General features: G+C 38.9%; 1 protein-coding gene and 1 pseudogene across 1 annotated transcript; one reads left to right on the plus strand and one right to left on the minus strand.

Moving 5' to 3' along the window:
• Window positions 1–1,422: 1,422 nt before the first annotated feature.
• Window positions 1,423–2,015, minus strand: LOC132271636 (uncharacterized). Its single transcript, XM_059773085.1, has 2 exons — window positions 1,511–2,015; window positions 1,423–1,433 (listed from the first exon to the last, which is right to left on the minus strand). Exons 1-2 carry the CDS (start codon window positions 2,013–2,015, stop codon window positions 1,423–1,425), a joined length of 516 nt encoding a protein of 171 aa, XP_059629068.1.
• A 6,698-nt stretch (window positions 2,016–8,713) lies between these two features.
• Window positions 8,714–12,794, plus strand: LOC132296075 (guanylate kinase 3, chloroplastic-like; annotated as a pseudogene).
• The last annotated feature ends 2,933 nt before the right edge of the window (window positions 12,795–15,727 follow it).

The following is a 15,727-nucleotide window of genomic DNA, read 5'->3' on the forward strand; positions in this document are numbered from 1 at the left end:
TCTTCTTCAGCAAAAGACTTAGGTTTTACCCTCTTGTTGTAGATCCTCATCACTTTCTTCTTGTGAGCTATGATATGATCCAAGGCATCCCTTCTAAATTCATCCAAATCTTCCAATTCTACCAACATTGCTTGGGTATAATCAGCTGGAGTTAGATTATTTTGAAAAGCAACTCTGGCTGATTTAACCTTCATCTCCATAGGCAGAACAGCATCATGACCATAAGTTAACATGTATGGTGTAACTCCTGTGCCTGTTCTTTTTGAGTTCCTATAGGCCCATAAAGCTTCAGACAAAGTCTCATGCCACCTTCTTGGCTTATCTTTGATCATTTTTTCAATGATCTCAATTAGAATCTTATTTGAAGATTCAGCCTGGCCATTTGCTTGAGCATAGTATGGCGTAGAGGCTGACATATGAATATTCATGTTGTGGCCGAATTGTAGTACATCAGTTGCTCTAAATACTGTTGCATTGTCTGAAACAAGTGTTTCTGGAATCCCAAATCTGTGGATGATGTTTTGCTCCATGAAATTAATCACTGTTTGCTGATTAACCGCTTTGCAAGCCTTGGCCTCAACCCATTTAGTAAAATAATCTGTGGCAACAATCACCCAGTGATGGCCTTCGCTTGATGGTGGATTAATTTTACCAATAAGGTCAAGGCCCCAACCTCTGAATGGCCAAAGTTTGATTATTGGTTGTAATTCTTTTGCTGGTACATTCTGAATCGGCCCGTGTCTTTGACAAGCTTGACAACCTTTTGAGTAATCTATGCAATCTTTCCTCATTCTCGGCCAATAATATCTATACCTGCGAATCAGCCATCTCATTTTAATCCCAGCTTGGTGAGCCCCACAGCTGCCCTCATGTACCTCGGCCATAACCTGAAGTGATTCCTCCTTGCTTATGCATTGTAGTAAAAGCCCATCTTCTAACCCTTTTCTGTATAGATCCCCATCTAGAAGCACAAAGTTGATTGCTTTTCTTTTAATACTTCTATCAGCCTTGATGTTTGGATTTCGAAGGAACATTATAAATGGTATCCTCCAGTCATCGTCGGCCAAATCTTCTACATCAATTGTCCAAGTATCAAACATAGTATTTCTCAATTCGGCCGATGGCAAAGATCTTCGTGTTATCTTTATCAACTGATCTTCTATTCCGGCTGGCACTCTTATTCCAGAGGCTGCTTGAGCCATGCTGTTGGCCTCCTTATTCTGCCCTCTCGGCCAGAACTTAAGTTGAACATTATCAAATTGATTAATTAATGAAGTGGCCAGAGAATGAAACGGCCTCAATTGCCAACTTAGGCACTTAAAATCTTCAGAAATTTGGCTAAGGACTAAGTTTGAATCTCCCAAAATCTTTACATCTCTAATAGCCATTTCAATTAAAATCTCCAGGCCGATTATAAGTGCTTCATATTCGACCTGGTTATTTAAACATTTAAAATCTAAAAAGAAAGAGAATGAAGCCTTTCTGCCAGCTGGCGAAATAATAACAATACCTGCTCCTGCTCCATCAGCCGTGCTTGATCCATCAAACATCAAGATCCAAGGAGTCAAGAATATAGCTGATGACTCCAATTCATCATAAACCCATGGATCAATATCAGTTGAAGGATGATCGGCCAAAAAATCAGCCAGAACCCTTCCTTTTACTGATTTTTGTGAGACGTAGATAAAATTGAATTCCATCAAAGCCAAAGCCCACTTACCTATTCGGCCAGTGATCAATGGCCTTGATAGCATATACTTGATCACGTTAGTTTGACAAAGAATGTAAACATCAACAGGCCGCATGTATACTCTCAACTTCATGGCCGAATAGTACAAGGATAAACAAAGCTTCTCAATTGAGGAATATCTGCATTCTACATCAGTTAGTACTTTACTCAGGTAGTAGACAGCCTGCTCCTTTCCATGTTCATTGTCTTGTGCGAGCATACTACCAATTGATTCTTCTGCGGCCGATAAATAAAGCTTTAACGGCCACTTCTTTCTTGGAGGCATTACAACCGGGGGGTTTGCCAAATACTCTTTTATTTTGTCAAAGGCCTTCTGATGGGATTCGTCCCAATGAAATTTCTCATGTGACTTTAATTTCACTAAAGTCGAAAAAACATGCACTCGGCCAGCATGGTTAGAAATAAATCTTCTAAGAAAACCTACCTGGCCGAGGAACCTTTGCACTTGTTTTTTGTTGGCTGGGGCCCTAGCATTTATAATAGCTTTGACCTTGTTCTGATCAACTTCAATACCTCGTTTATGTACCAAGAACCCCAAGAAATTCCCGGCTGAAACTCCAAATGCACATTCAATGGGTTCATTTTCAATTTGTGAATCCTCATCCTTTCAAAGGCCCTTTTCAAGTGTTCCAAATGCTGTCTCTTGGCCGATGATTTCACAACTACATCATCTATATAAATTTCCATGAATCGGCCAATCATATCATGAAAGATAGAATTCATTGCCCTTTGATAAGTAGCCCCGGCATTTTTTAGGCCAAATGGCATCACAATCCACTCAAAAGTACCAATTGACCCAGGACATCTAAAAGCCGTTTTATGAACATCTTCCTCGGCTAAATAGATTTGATTATAACCTGAATGGCCGTCCATAAAAGACAATATTTCATGCTTAGCGGCCGAATCAATAAGTTGATCGGCCACAGGCATTGGATATTCATCTTTTGGAGTGGCATTATTTAAATTGCGAAAATCCACACAAACTCTAAGTTTGCCATTCTTCTTCATTACAGGAACAACATTAGACAGCCATTCAACATACCTAACTGTTCGAATAAATCTTGCCTTAAGAAGTCTCTCAATTTCTTCTTTAATTTTGAGCATTACTTCCGAAGACATCCTTCTTGGTGGTTGTTTATATGGCTGAAAATCTTTCTTGATCGGTAATCTATGTTCTACCAATTTTCTAGACAGGCCAGGCATCTCTTCATAACTCCAAGCAAAGCAATCCTTATATTCATTTAATAATTTAATCAAATCGGCCTGGAATTTAGGCTCAAGCAAAGCACTAACAAATAATGGCCGATTATCTTTTTTAGTACCAACATTTATTTCCAATAAAGGATCTTGCACCTCTGCTTTATTATCTTCCATCCTGGAAGGGGCTGACTCCAAATCTTCAAGTTGGATTGCATCCAGCTTTTCGAAACCTTCTTCAACTATATCGACCGTGCTGGCCGATACCTCTTCATATAGCTGTTCTTCTCTGGCCAGTCTCTTCTCAGCCAGATATGCTTTCAGTCTGATGCAAGCGGCCCTAAAAGCTTGCCGCTTCTCTTCTTCATTGGTTTTGTGATCCATTAGTAACATTTTCAATGTCCTTGATGGTCGACCTGAAAATATCAATTTTCGGCCGAGCTGCTTCTGACAATAATTCTTTAATATCAGCATTAATTAAATTCTTCTTCATTGTTGCCGCTGCTGGTCGTCCCATCTTGTTAATGCCAACAAATTTGATAGGTACAACAGTTTCATCATAAAGTGCAGCCTCAGCCGAATACACCCTAGCTATAAAGGGTTTGTTATCGGCCTCAACAATTTTTACCTCATTTCCGTCCCAAAAAATCAACATTTGATGCAAGGTTGATGGGATGCACATGTTAGGATGAATCCAATCTCGGCCTAAAAGGAGATTATAGGCCGCGGTTGAATCAATGATAAAGAAAGCCGTAAAGGATGTCTTACCGCCAATAGTAATTTCCAAAGGTAGAATACCTTTGGTGTTACTAGATCCTCCATTAAAACCACTGATGGCCACGTCGGTTGGAACTACATCATCCATGGTTTTACCCAATTTCTTCAAAGTAGTTGATGGAATGACATTCACCACTGAACCATTGTCAACCAAAACCCTATTGATTGGCTGACCCTCAACCCATACTTTAACATACAACGGCCTTAACTGATGTGTCATGGACAAAGGTGGTTTTTCAAAAATGATTTTATCGGCCTTAGATGGCTGATCCTGAGAGATCAATCCTATCCCGGCCGATGAACTTGTCGAATCGTTCTTAATTTCTGAAGATTCAGCCTTTTCCTCCTGCTTGGCTGACTCAACATCCCTGTTCACCGTTGGTTTTATCCTTGCTTCAAACACAGAAGGCAAAACAAATACCATGTTACAATTTACCTTATCCGGGAGAGAACCAAAACGAATTCTGTACTTGGCCGCATGCTTTGGATCCTGGTCGGGCTGATCATCTTTTTCTTCATAAAAGCATGCCTTATTCTCAAATGATGTAGCGACCTCCATGTCTTCAGCCACCACTGGTTCAATTTTCCTTTCTAGTTGATCATGGTCGATCTTGTCTTCTTTCCTTTTGAGTTCTGCATTTCTCCTTTGCATCCTCCTTTTTTGGGTACGTGTAGGAGGTTGCTTAGGAAACTTTGGGTGACTTACTCGAGTTCATCTGCCATGGTCAACCAAAGGAGGTCTAACCGTTCTTACACGGCTAGATTCTTCTCCTTTTTGAACCTATATTTCTGACTGAATTATTGGTTTCCTTTTGAAATTAGGATAAAAATGTTGTTCTGGCAGGACTCTATCGGCCACCGATGACCGAATGATTCTCACTGCCCTCGGCCCATTTTCTCTAAATATTGACCGATTGATTTCTTCGTGATTCGGTCTAGGTTAATGGCCTAATCTTTCATGGACACTGCGCTTTCTGGTTGATTGGAAATAACCCCTCTTGTCTGAGTCATTCCTTTGGCCTTTGCAATTTGGACAACAACCATGGTTGATGAGGCAATTTGAGCTTCTCTTAACTGAATTTCCAAGTCCTTAACTTTCTGCTCATCATTACTGGCTGGTGAACTACCAAGAACTTTTGGTAATCTTTCCTGTCTACCATTATCAGCGGCTTTTTCAGTTGCCAGGCTGATTACATTGGTACTGACAATATTAGGAAATGGATCGCCATCGACCCCCATTACATCTGGCTTCTTTTCAGGGAATTTCAATACACCTTCATCGATAGATTTCTGCAATACATTTCTAAATACATAACAATTGTTAGTAGTATAATTCCATGAATTATGAAATTTGCAGAACTCTCTTCCTTTTAAATCATTGGTCGATGGTATATTGTGTCCTTTTGGCAAAACGATTTGTTTGTCGGCCAACAAATGATCAAAAATTTGTTCTGTTTTGGCCAGATCAAACGTATAAACCTTACCAGTATCAGCCGTACCCTTCCTGGCCGATGAAGTCGATGGCTGAGTACCACTGGTGGATACATTTGGTTTTGTTAAAGCGTCACATACATAAGGTTTCTTTAGAATAACTTCGGCTAAATTAGCTTCAAAATCTTCCTCTTCAACCACATCAGTTGAATAAACTTCATAGTTGGGGTCCCTATAGTACGTACCTTTAGAGGAATTTTTTCGTTCTTTCTCCTCTTTGAGAACCAACTCATACCTGGTAGCTTTCTCGGCCAGGTCATATATGTCACGAAATGGAACTCCTTCAAACCTCTTCCGAAGTTCAAAATCAAGGCCGTTCAAAGCCAAACGAATGTACTCCTGTTCTGGAAGAGGTACACGACATCTTAATCTTGCTCTCCTGAATCTTGCAATGCATGTCTCGACCGATTCACTAGGTAATTGACTTAACCTGGATAAATCGGCCAGAGTAGGTTCTGTCTCCGTACGGTAGAACTGATTGTGGAATAATTCCTCCATCTGTGGCCAATTAAAAACAGAGTTAGGAGGTAGACGAATATGCCATGAAAAAGCTGCCCCTGTCAAAGAGTTAGGAAAAAGTCTCAATTTCAACCACGGGCTAACACTGGCCTCTCCACATTGAACCGTGAATCGGCCAATGTGTTCCACGGTCGATTGATTCCCCTCTCCACTAAAGGTTACAAAGTCAGGGACTTTATATCCTCTAGGGAACTCAACTTGGTCTACCACTTCTGGATAAGGAATTCTATAAATTGGTCGGCCGGCACCTCTAAGTTCCAGGCCATATTCTTCTGTGAGTAAATCAGCTAATTGTCTTCTATCTAACATGACTTGAGGTGGCTGATTTAATATTGGTGGTACCTGATTAAAAACTGACGGCTGATTAGCCGCTGGTTGATAGCAATTCGGCCAATCATGTGGCTGATTAGCCATATTCTGCCCCCCGAGCCCTACCTGTTGCGGCACATGAGTATACAGTGGGTTCAGTGGCCTCTACCTGATCTGATTGCCCCCCGAGTTCAAAGGCATCCGAGGAGGGTTTGGTAGAATTACCTGTGGCTGCGAACCTACTACTGGTGGCTGATTAGAACCTGCCAATGTAGGCTAAGGATAGCTTTCTGCCCAGGTGAGTAGCGTATGAACTGGCTGACTTGATGTTGCACCTGGTTGGAGTGTCACTACTGGCGGCCATGGCTGTGATGTTTCAACGGCCCTCTCTGGCCGAGCAGCTTGTGATAGATTCGGCTGAGAAGCCGATTCCTGATTGTTGGAGCTGCTCGCTTGAGTCGGCTTGTTCAAAATAAAGGCTGAGAGTTGGGACATATTTTCATGCAAGTCGTTGTAGCGTGCTCCCATCCTTCCCATTGCATTTACCAAGGAGCTAACCTGTGCTTGAAGTACGGCTAACTCATCAGTAGGACCTGCTGCAGAGTTCTCAGCCTGTACTGGCTGATCGCTTTCCTCCAAATCTTCATCAGTAGCCACGGCCTTAGAATTTTTTGTGAGCCGCGGCATATTTGCCTCTTTTATAACACTCTAGTAGTGGTCCCACCGGGCGTGCCAAAACATGTTCGCGCGATTTTTGTTCCCTACGCCGGTTGATGGACTCTTCGCGGGCGTGCCAGAGTATTTGTATAAAATACCCAAAATATGTAATTGAACACCAGCCTATCCCTTTTTCTGATGGCTGACTCTCAGGCGATTGTGTGGGAGAGAGACTAGTAAGAACTCCCAGCAAGGTTCTTTTATGCCTTATTTGTAACAAGGACTTTTTAGAGTGTCTAAAGAAATGCAACGGCTGATGAATGTTTGAATGGATGGAATGGTCGAGTGAAGACAGGCGGCAAGAACTTAATCGATCGCCGGCCGAACGTGATGGCGAGAACTTAATCAATCGCCATCAGCCAAACACAATGGCAAGAATTTAATCGATCGCCACTGAAACGTGATAGCAAGAATTTAATCAATTGCCATCAGCCAAGTAATGACAAGAATTTAATCAATTGTCACTACGATTCAATGGCAAGAATTTAATCAATTGCCATTGAATTGAAAGCCTAACTAAAATTGCGTAATTTAAATTGGCATAATTAAAATTGAAAGAAAGTAAATGGCTGAATTGAACTAGTTGACAATGATCTAATCAATTGCCATTAAATTGAAATAAAGAAATTGATAGGAAAAAATGACGTAGAGTCAATTGAAAACATTTTTAGTTGAAATGCATGTTTTGTGGTGGTGCTGGACAAATTGGAATAGGATTACATCTTTCCTATTTATAGAATTCTTTCTCAACTTATTTTCCTAACTTCTTGCTAGAAAATCTCTTTGCTCCTTGATTTTCTTTTTCTTCACAATTTGAACTCAGTCAAATCCTATTGTTATTCTGCTTCCTTTCTTGTTTTGTTTCAGTAGGAAATCTCTGTAAAAAACAACCTTCCTCGATTTAATCACATGTAAGTTGCCGAGATATTGCTAAAACATTGCTAGAAAGTTGCTGAAAAGTTGCTAAGTTCTAGCAACTTCCTTTTATAAACTTGGCAGCCGTGTTCTATCCCAAGTGGCCCATCCTTTAGCGCCATGTCAAGGCCACTTGTCACAATTAGATTTGTTCACTTCATGCTGCCAACCTTCTATACATGTCTTCAAAGCTTTCCTTCTTTCATCAAACTAAACTTCCTATTTTATAGGAATTTAGTTATTGAGTTTCATCCAAACTCTAGCCTTTTCCTTTTCTGTTAACAGCCCATTTTGAAAAAAGTCAAATGTGAGTTGCTATATTTCAGCAACTGCCATATCATTAGGTGGCTGAAATATATCTTTCTATATTTGCTCCTAATATTTTCAAATTGGCCGATCCATTCTTGGACATGCTCAACCCTTATCGGCTTCCCATTGGTCCACGTCGCTGCTGAAGTGGCTGCCAAGTTTTGGTGCCAACAGAAATAGAGGGAGAATATAATTAGATTAAATCCTAAAATAATTGGACCAGATTTGGTCCAGTCTAATTTACCATTCCGCCTATTATTTGTGCACTCTTTGGTATAGGGATGGTAATTTGTCTAGCAGGGTGGGTACCCGCCTTGTCCTGTAAATTGGTGTCGGGAAAACCGTGTAAGGAATTTGGGCAGGGACGAATTTTATGAGGAAAAAACTCGCCCCGTTTAGAATTAATATGTATTGTTTTTTTAAAAAAATTTAAATTAATGTGTAGTATTGTCATTATATTTGTAATTTAAATTTTATGTTAAATTAATATTTATAATAGTTTTTTTTGTTGGTTTGTATTATTATATACTTGTAATCTTGTATAATTGTATTTCGGGAAGGGAAAAAAATTTAGGAGAAACATTTTGGAGTAAATGGGTGAGACCTGCACGCGGACTACAAAAATATAAACGCGAGCAGGGACGGATGGCAGGACACTCGTTTAGGCAGTTTTGGACGGGGTAAGTTTGGCCATCCCTACTCTTAGGGCAGATTGTCTAGTGTCACTCTCGGATGCGTCTTTGTCCCACATACATTTTTCAAACAAAGCCCAAAAAAAGCACATGCAGAATGACCTAAATTCCATTACAATGTGCTCGCAGATTGTCAGGCAAGAATCTCGACCTTCTATTCTTCTTTGATATTTTGTTGATTTAATCTTTATTCATTCCGTTTCTTACACAAATTAGGGTTCTTCAGTAATTCTTGCGTCTTATATACACACAAAATATAAGCGATGATTTTTCGGAGACTCTGTACCTCTTTCAACCGATTCGACCTTTACCCATCTTTCATCCATAGAAAATTGCACAACCCATGTACTGTTTATAGTTCCCAACCCCAATTTCTGAACCCAAAAGGCTTCAATTCGATATTTCAGGTCTCCAATTCGGTAACCCATCGATTCTTCTCATCAAATTTCCAAATGGGCGATGTCCGGCGACCGTCCGCCGTTCCGATTCCGTTAGTCGACACGGCCGAACTGTATCGGGCACTCGAAGCTTCACTGGGTTCGCCCTTCGCTACCTACCCATTGGTGCCAAAAACCAAATCTCTGATCATTGTCATCAGTGGTCCAAGTGGGGTTGGCAAAGACGCAGTGATCAAAAGATTTGAGAGAAGTTCGAGAGGGCATTCACTTGGTGGTCACGGCAACGAGCCGGGCAAAAAGGCCCGGCGAGGTGGATGGAGAAGACTACTTTTTTGTGAGTAAAGAAGAGTTCATATCATTGGTTGAGAGAGATGAGCTCTTGGAGTATTCATTGGTGTATGGAGATTACAAGGGAATACCCAAAGAGCAAATTCGCGAATACATGGAAAATGGGTGTGACATTGTGTTGAGAGTGGACATACAGGGGGCTGCAATATTGAACAGGATACTTAAGAATTCGGCGGCGTATGTTTTTCTGGTGGCGGAGAGTGAGTCCGCGCTTGTGAAGCGTTTGATTGATAGGAAGACGGAGACTATGGAGGCACTTCTCCATAGGATTGGCATGGCTCGTGAGGAGTTGAAGCACATCAAGAATTTCGACAATGTCGTTTTGAATGCGGAAGGGGAGTTAGACAATTCAGTGAAGTTGGTGGAGTCCATTATTGACGCGGAGAAAGCTAAAGTGTCTCAAAGGAATACTGTGATATAGTTAACAAATAACATTGATTTTCTTTTTCTTCACAAGGTTAGTCTAATGCTTATTAAATTCAATTGCTCAGTTAAGCTTGATAGAACAATGTCATCTCAATTCCATCAATGAATGTTTAGAGCTGTATGTTAAACCATATTTGTGCAACTGTTCGAACTCAATGGGATTTGGAATTTGAACGACATTCAAAGTTGTTGCTCTGAGTTTTTTAGGTTAGAACAATTTGAATATGGACAAAAAAGTTGTGATTGTCTTTATGGTGCAATGCATTGTATGGTGGCTAATGCAGGCTGCCTTTGCATGCTCAAAAGCAATTACTAAGCCATTGTTGTACTGCTTTGGAACTATGCATTTAACACAAGTTATCTCAAGAATTTAAGCATTATCTATCAGTATGTTACTTGTCTTGGAGGCTATATTTTCCATCTTTAGGCATATTGAATCCGCTACATATTTGACCCACTTAATAAAGCTCGATTTTATGACATAAATGTGTATGTCATATAGATAGTGAGCTTGACTTTTACTGATGCTTTGTTAGTTTTCTATTATTGAATTTGATTTTTTCAAACCTTGATTTGATTGTTTAAGATTATTGTATATGAATTACTGGATTAGTCCGAGAACCTAATTTGTTTTTATTAATATCAGCAGTGCCTTAAGCAACATTTTAAGGTTAGTGACACAAAATTTCTATGCCATTCTATGCTTTTAGGTTGTCAAATGTCATTGTTTTATTTGGTGAACAGGCATATATTGTCTGTTATTGTAGGTTTCGACCTTCTTGTTAATGGACGAGAATATATAATGTGGTTTTTTGACTGTATACATTATTTAGTTCTCCGAATAAACTATTAGTATTTAGCAAAGTAGCCAAGGAAAGTCTTGTTTGTTTTATGGAGGTCTGAAGTTGTGTTTATTTGGGTCAATTAGAGGGTAAGTTCTATAGTAGATTCTGGTTGATTTTATATGAACATAACAAATTCTTCGACAATGTAATACTTCGAAGTCACATAGTGGGATGAAGGCAATCTTTCACTGCATTCGCTTGTCTACATAGGCTGCATGTTGTGTAAATGGCTTTAATATGTTGACCTCCGTTCAATTTACCAGGAAAATGCTGCAAACATGAAGTTTTGTGAAATCTTAGAAGATTGTAGAACGTGGCTAGTTAAACATAAACGGCCTAATCTAACATTAGCCAAGTAGTCAGCAAGAGAACTACAGTTACTATTGTTGTTTCTTTAACTTAATATAATTTTGTTTGCCCTTGCCCTTCTTTAAATGTGACATTTTTATTTTCTTTGATATCATATCACAGATTTTCTTTGAGGACTTCATTAGATTTGTTTTGGTCAGTTTTCCGAAAATACACTGGATCACTTGGTTCTTTGGTTTGGGGGCTTTGAAATCTTGTTTGTCGCAAATGACCCAGATCCTTCAGTAGAGGATACACTGGAATTCTGCAAAATCAGGTTTCTGTGAGTTACATTGTGATTGTGCATGCTGATCATGGATCTGTGGCACTTTTGTATGAATGTTGATCATGGATCTATTGATCTATTGCAGTTTTGTAAGATTAGTTTACGGTTAGAGGTTATGGTGTGTTTGGATCATATGCCCTGCTTCCATTTATATATTTTTCCTACTCATTGGTTAGGATTGATGTTGATCAATTTGTCTTCAAAGTATCTGAATGGTCAGCTCTCTTTATCATATGCAAGACTCATCTAGCTGTCATTTTAAATTGGGTTAATTACCGTTACCTCCCCTGCAAATAGGGCAAATTTTACCCGCATCCCCTTTGGTTTGAATAATCCCACTTACCTCCCCGCTAAGTGACTTGCGATCATATTCGGAAAGCCGAAATTACTCTTCTGTCCTCGTTATTTTAATGCATTTTGAATTCAAAAAAATCTTACATTGTAAATTTACCTTTAGGCCCATAGCACACTTACACGATTTGCAACTTTTCCAAGCAACAAAGAGAGACATTTGCCAGATTTATTATCTAGAGTGTTTAATTGAACTTTGCCGTATTTGTATTTCGTCTTTGTTAGATCACCGAAAGCACCATACTCTCCCTTCGTAACTGGGCCGTACATCACCGACACGAAGAAGTTGACGACGACGGTGAATCGGACAGTGGTGATACTCTAAAGCAGTGTTCCAATCCAGTTTTGGTAGAAGGGAGAAACCCACGAAAGAGGAGCAGGGCCATTGCACGTGGAGCCTCCCTTATAAAGACAATACCCAGCTCTCTTCCTATCTCTCTCTCTCTGAATCAACATCCCCATCTCTCTCTATCTGTTTCATTTATTCATGAATATAAAGACACGTCCTCCGTAACAGGTCACAAGAAGCCCTAATTTCTGAACACTTGGGTGATGAATTTGAACTTGTGTACCGTTAGCCGCACCGTGTATCACCTAGGTTTGCTTCTACCGTATGAACCAGTGCAGTGCAGGGGAGAGAAAGGGAGGAAGAGAACTCAGTGTGGTGATGAATTTTAACTTGTGTGCTGTTACCCGCACCATGCATCACCGAGGGTTCAGTGCATGAGAGAGAAAGAGAACTCAGTGTGGTGATGAATTTAAGTCTCTTTCGTTCTTATATATGGTTTCAGACTCCTGCTTTTCCATAGAAGAAAAAGAGAAGCAAAAATTCTTACTTCTATTTGGCTCTGTTTGTATAGTTTAACCTTCTCCAAAATTTGTGTTTTGATTAGGATCGACATTCTATTTATGACGTGTAAAATTTAAATATTATATAACTAACGTCTATTTGTTTGGTTCTTATACTGTGGATGGTTGGCATGGTGGCTCAAGGCATGGCAATGTAACCGAATACAAACAAAAAAAAAAAAAAAAAATGGCCAAACTATTATTAATGCTGGCTTTATTAAACTTTTTGGTTGCATGGCAATGATTGATTGGGATCATATAGTCACGATCTATGTAATAATTTCTTGATATGGTATTATCTTTGGTACTATTGGACTGAGGCAGAGTAATTGAATTTGCTTATACAGTTAATGGCAGAAAAATAGATCACAGAAACTCAGTACTAATTTTGCATCATAATTCTGTGGCAAACTAGAATATTGTGCAAATGCAATAATAATCTTGTAAAAATGTATGCATAAAGAAAGATAATAGAAGATTTTTTTCCTCTAATGAAATAAATAATTACATAATTATTCATTTATAAATAGTAGATCATTTATGTAAAGAATAAGCATGTGCATTGGGCAAATTTATTCATCCTAATGCAAATACATATTTCAGAAGTTCATCAAGCAATTTGCACTACCAACTAAGTGCAGAAACTGAACTTGTTACTCAACCTAGTCAAAATAAACAAAAATTCCACTTCTCTAGCAGTAATACCTAGAAGCAGCCTCGACTCATAGATGGATTACATGTATGTAATTACTAAATTGCCCGTGGCGGGGTGACCTCAGCTAATTACCTTTGAAACTACCCCTGCACCAACAGTACGACCTCCTTCTCTCAAAGCAAATCTTTGTCCGTTAAAACCAATAATCACCAGCAAACTCTTAAATTTTAAAACTAATACATTTTTTTTTCTTCCAAACATTAGAAACATGCATAAAAAGGAACCAATATATTAAGCTATTACAAATAAAGCTCTCTTCAGAGTATATCATAAATTCCTGACTATATTTGGTCCCACTGGGTCGGATGGGACTAGAAATTTGATATCTAACAATCATCGACTCTAAAAGTTTAACTTGAGTGGGTGTAACGAAAATATTTAAATCCTTCGACACGCCCCCTCATATGTGGTATTCTTTTGGTCCAACACGTGTTTCAATTTATATTATCAAGGTGACAGAGATTTGAACTTAGAAAGACTTTTAGCTTCGATACCATGTTGTGAAACATAAAGTATAAGTGAAGTGAGAAATTAAACAAACACATCGGCAGGCCAAACAAGACACAAATGACACTGAGAGACCCTTGGCACAAAATAGGGTCCGAACTTGGAAAGAGATCCTCCTTAGACTTTGATATCATGTTAACAACCATCTATTCTAAAAACTTAAACTGGTAGAGAGGGTGTAACTAAAATATTTAAATCCTTCAACAAGTTTCAAATTGCATATTATATTATCTTTAATTATCATAGACACAAGGATAAAGGAGATGTTATAAATGGAAAAACCAATAAAAGATGGTAATCAATCACATATAAATTGCACAAGCTCTTAAGATCATTCAGCTTTGGCAAAACTATGCATCAATTCATTTTTGCATATACCATTCAATTTTTATTGACATATTTTGTCCAATAAAATTTGATTTTCGTGTGATTAAAAATTGATAACAATAAACTTCCACTAGCAGAAAAACTGCAGTCACGTTATCACCAGGCATCACCATTTTAACATTTTCAGGCAATTCGACTTTCCCAGTTATATCTGCAGTCCTAATATAAAATTGAGGCATATAATTTGAGAAAAATGCAGTGTGTCGTCCGCCTTCATCTTTCGTGAGAATGTAAATCTCCGCCTCAAACCGTGTATATGTCTTTAGAATATACGTTTCGAGACTACCTGTGATTATCAGTGATGAACAGAAAGAACATAAATGTTGAAGCCACATCCATAATGTGTCGTTAAAAAAAAAAAAAAAAAACTAATGAGATGAATTCCCATGGCTATGAAAAGACCCATTACAATGTCGGAAACTTTGCGAGTGATCTGACATTCATTCAGCTCGGTGATATTATTATGTAGGGCTGCAACTTAGGCAGGCTTACCTAGCCTAGCCCAGCCCCAACCCAGAAATTTTAAAATTGGGGCTTAAATTCACAAATCGGATTTATGTTCGGTTAGGTTTTATCAAAACTCAGACATATTCGGATTGGGATTGGGCTCAACCCGACCCCAACCCAAAACCCAAAATAATTTAATTTAATTTAATTTTATTTTTTCTGCCGCCGCCGTCCCTCATCCTCAGCCGCTGATCCGCCCCTATCGCCGTCCGTCGCCGCTTGAGAGACAGATAGATAAACTGAAAGATATGGGTTTACCTAAGGATAAAAAAAAAATTATTATATTTATTGCATGATATAATCGTCGCCGTCGTCGTCGCCATCAGTTGTAGAGAGAGAAAGGGGGGCAAGCTTGAGAGTTGAGAGACAGCGGCTGAAACTTGCGATTGGGGAGGCTGATATGATTTGCCCTAAATATATATATATTTTTAATAATAATATAATCAAATATATATAATATAATATATATAAATTTTTTGAGAAAAAAAATTATAAAAAAAAAAACTCAACCTATCATTCCGAACCAACTCGTCCGAAAATATTCGGTCCTGGTTATGACCACAACCCATGTTGGGTACAATTCGGACTGGTCCAACCCAACTCGATTCGGGTTGAGGTTGGGTTGGGGTTGGGCTGGATTGGGTTACCCCAACTTGCAACCCCATTATTATGTATCAGCTACTAATGTGGATTTCGCGTGCACTTAGCCAATTTGACTCACCTGTCCTCTTTGTACATCGTCACGTTTTAAATCACGAAGAAGAAGGCCAACATTCTCACCCGCCTACAACAGAAAATATGCATTAAGGCTAACTTAAAATATTTTTTTCGGAAAATATTTTCTTTTTTCAGGTAAATATTTTTATTTTTTGGTGGTTGGTAAAAGTGTAGGTCGAGGTTGAGGTCGAGTCCATCAGGTGGAGAGTGTAAAATAGTTTGCCGAAAATTGATGAATAAGTTATTTTTATTAAGTTTTAATTTTTTTTTTCTTCGTAAATATTTTACGTTCAAACAAACGGAGCCTAACAGTAGTTCATTGACTTGCTGCATAGCAATCAAATGAATCTTAAAATATGGTTGGATA

Source organism: Cornus florida, unplaced genomic scaffold (genome assembly GCF_030987335.1).
Source record: "Cornus florida cultivar Cherokee Brave unplaced genomic scaffold, ASM3098733v1 CherokeeBrave_3.0.0_Hap2_Chr01, whole genome shotgun sequence".
Lineage (NCBI taxonomy): Eukaryota > Viridiplantae > Streptophyta > Magnoliopsida > Cornales > Cornaceae > Cornus > Cornus florida.

Excerpts from the sequence above, each read along its gene's own strand:
- LOC132271636 (XM_059773085.1), bottom strand. The coding sequence starts at position 2,015 with ATGCCTCCAAGAAAGAAGTGGCCGTTAAAGCTTTATTTATCGGCCGCA.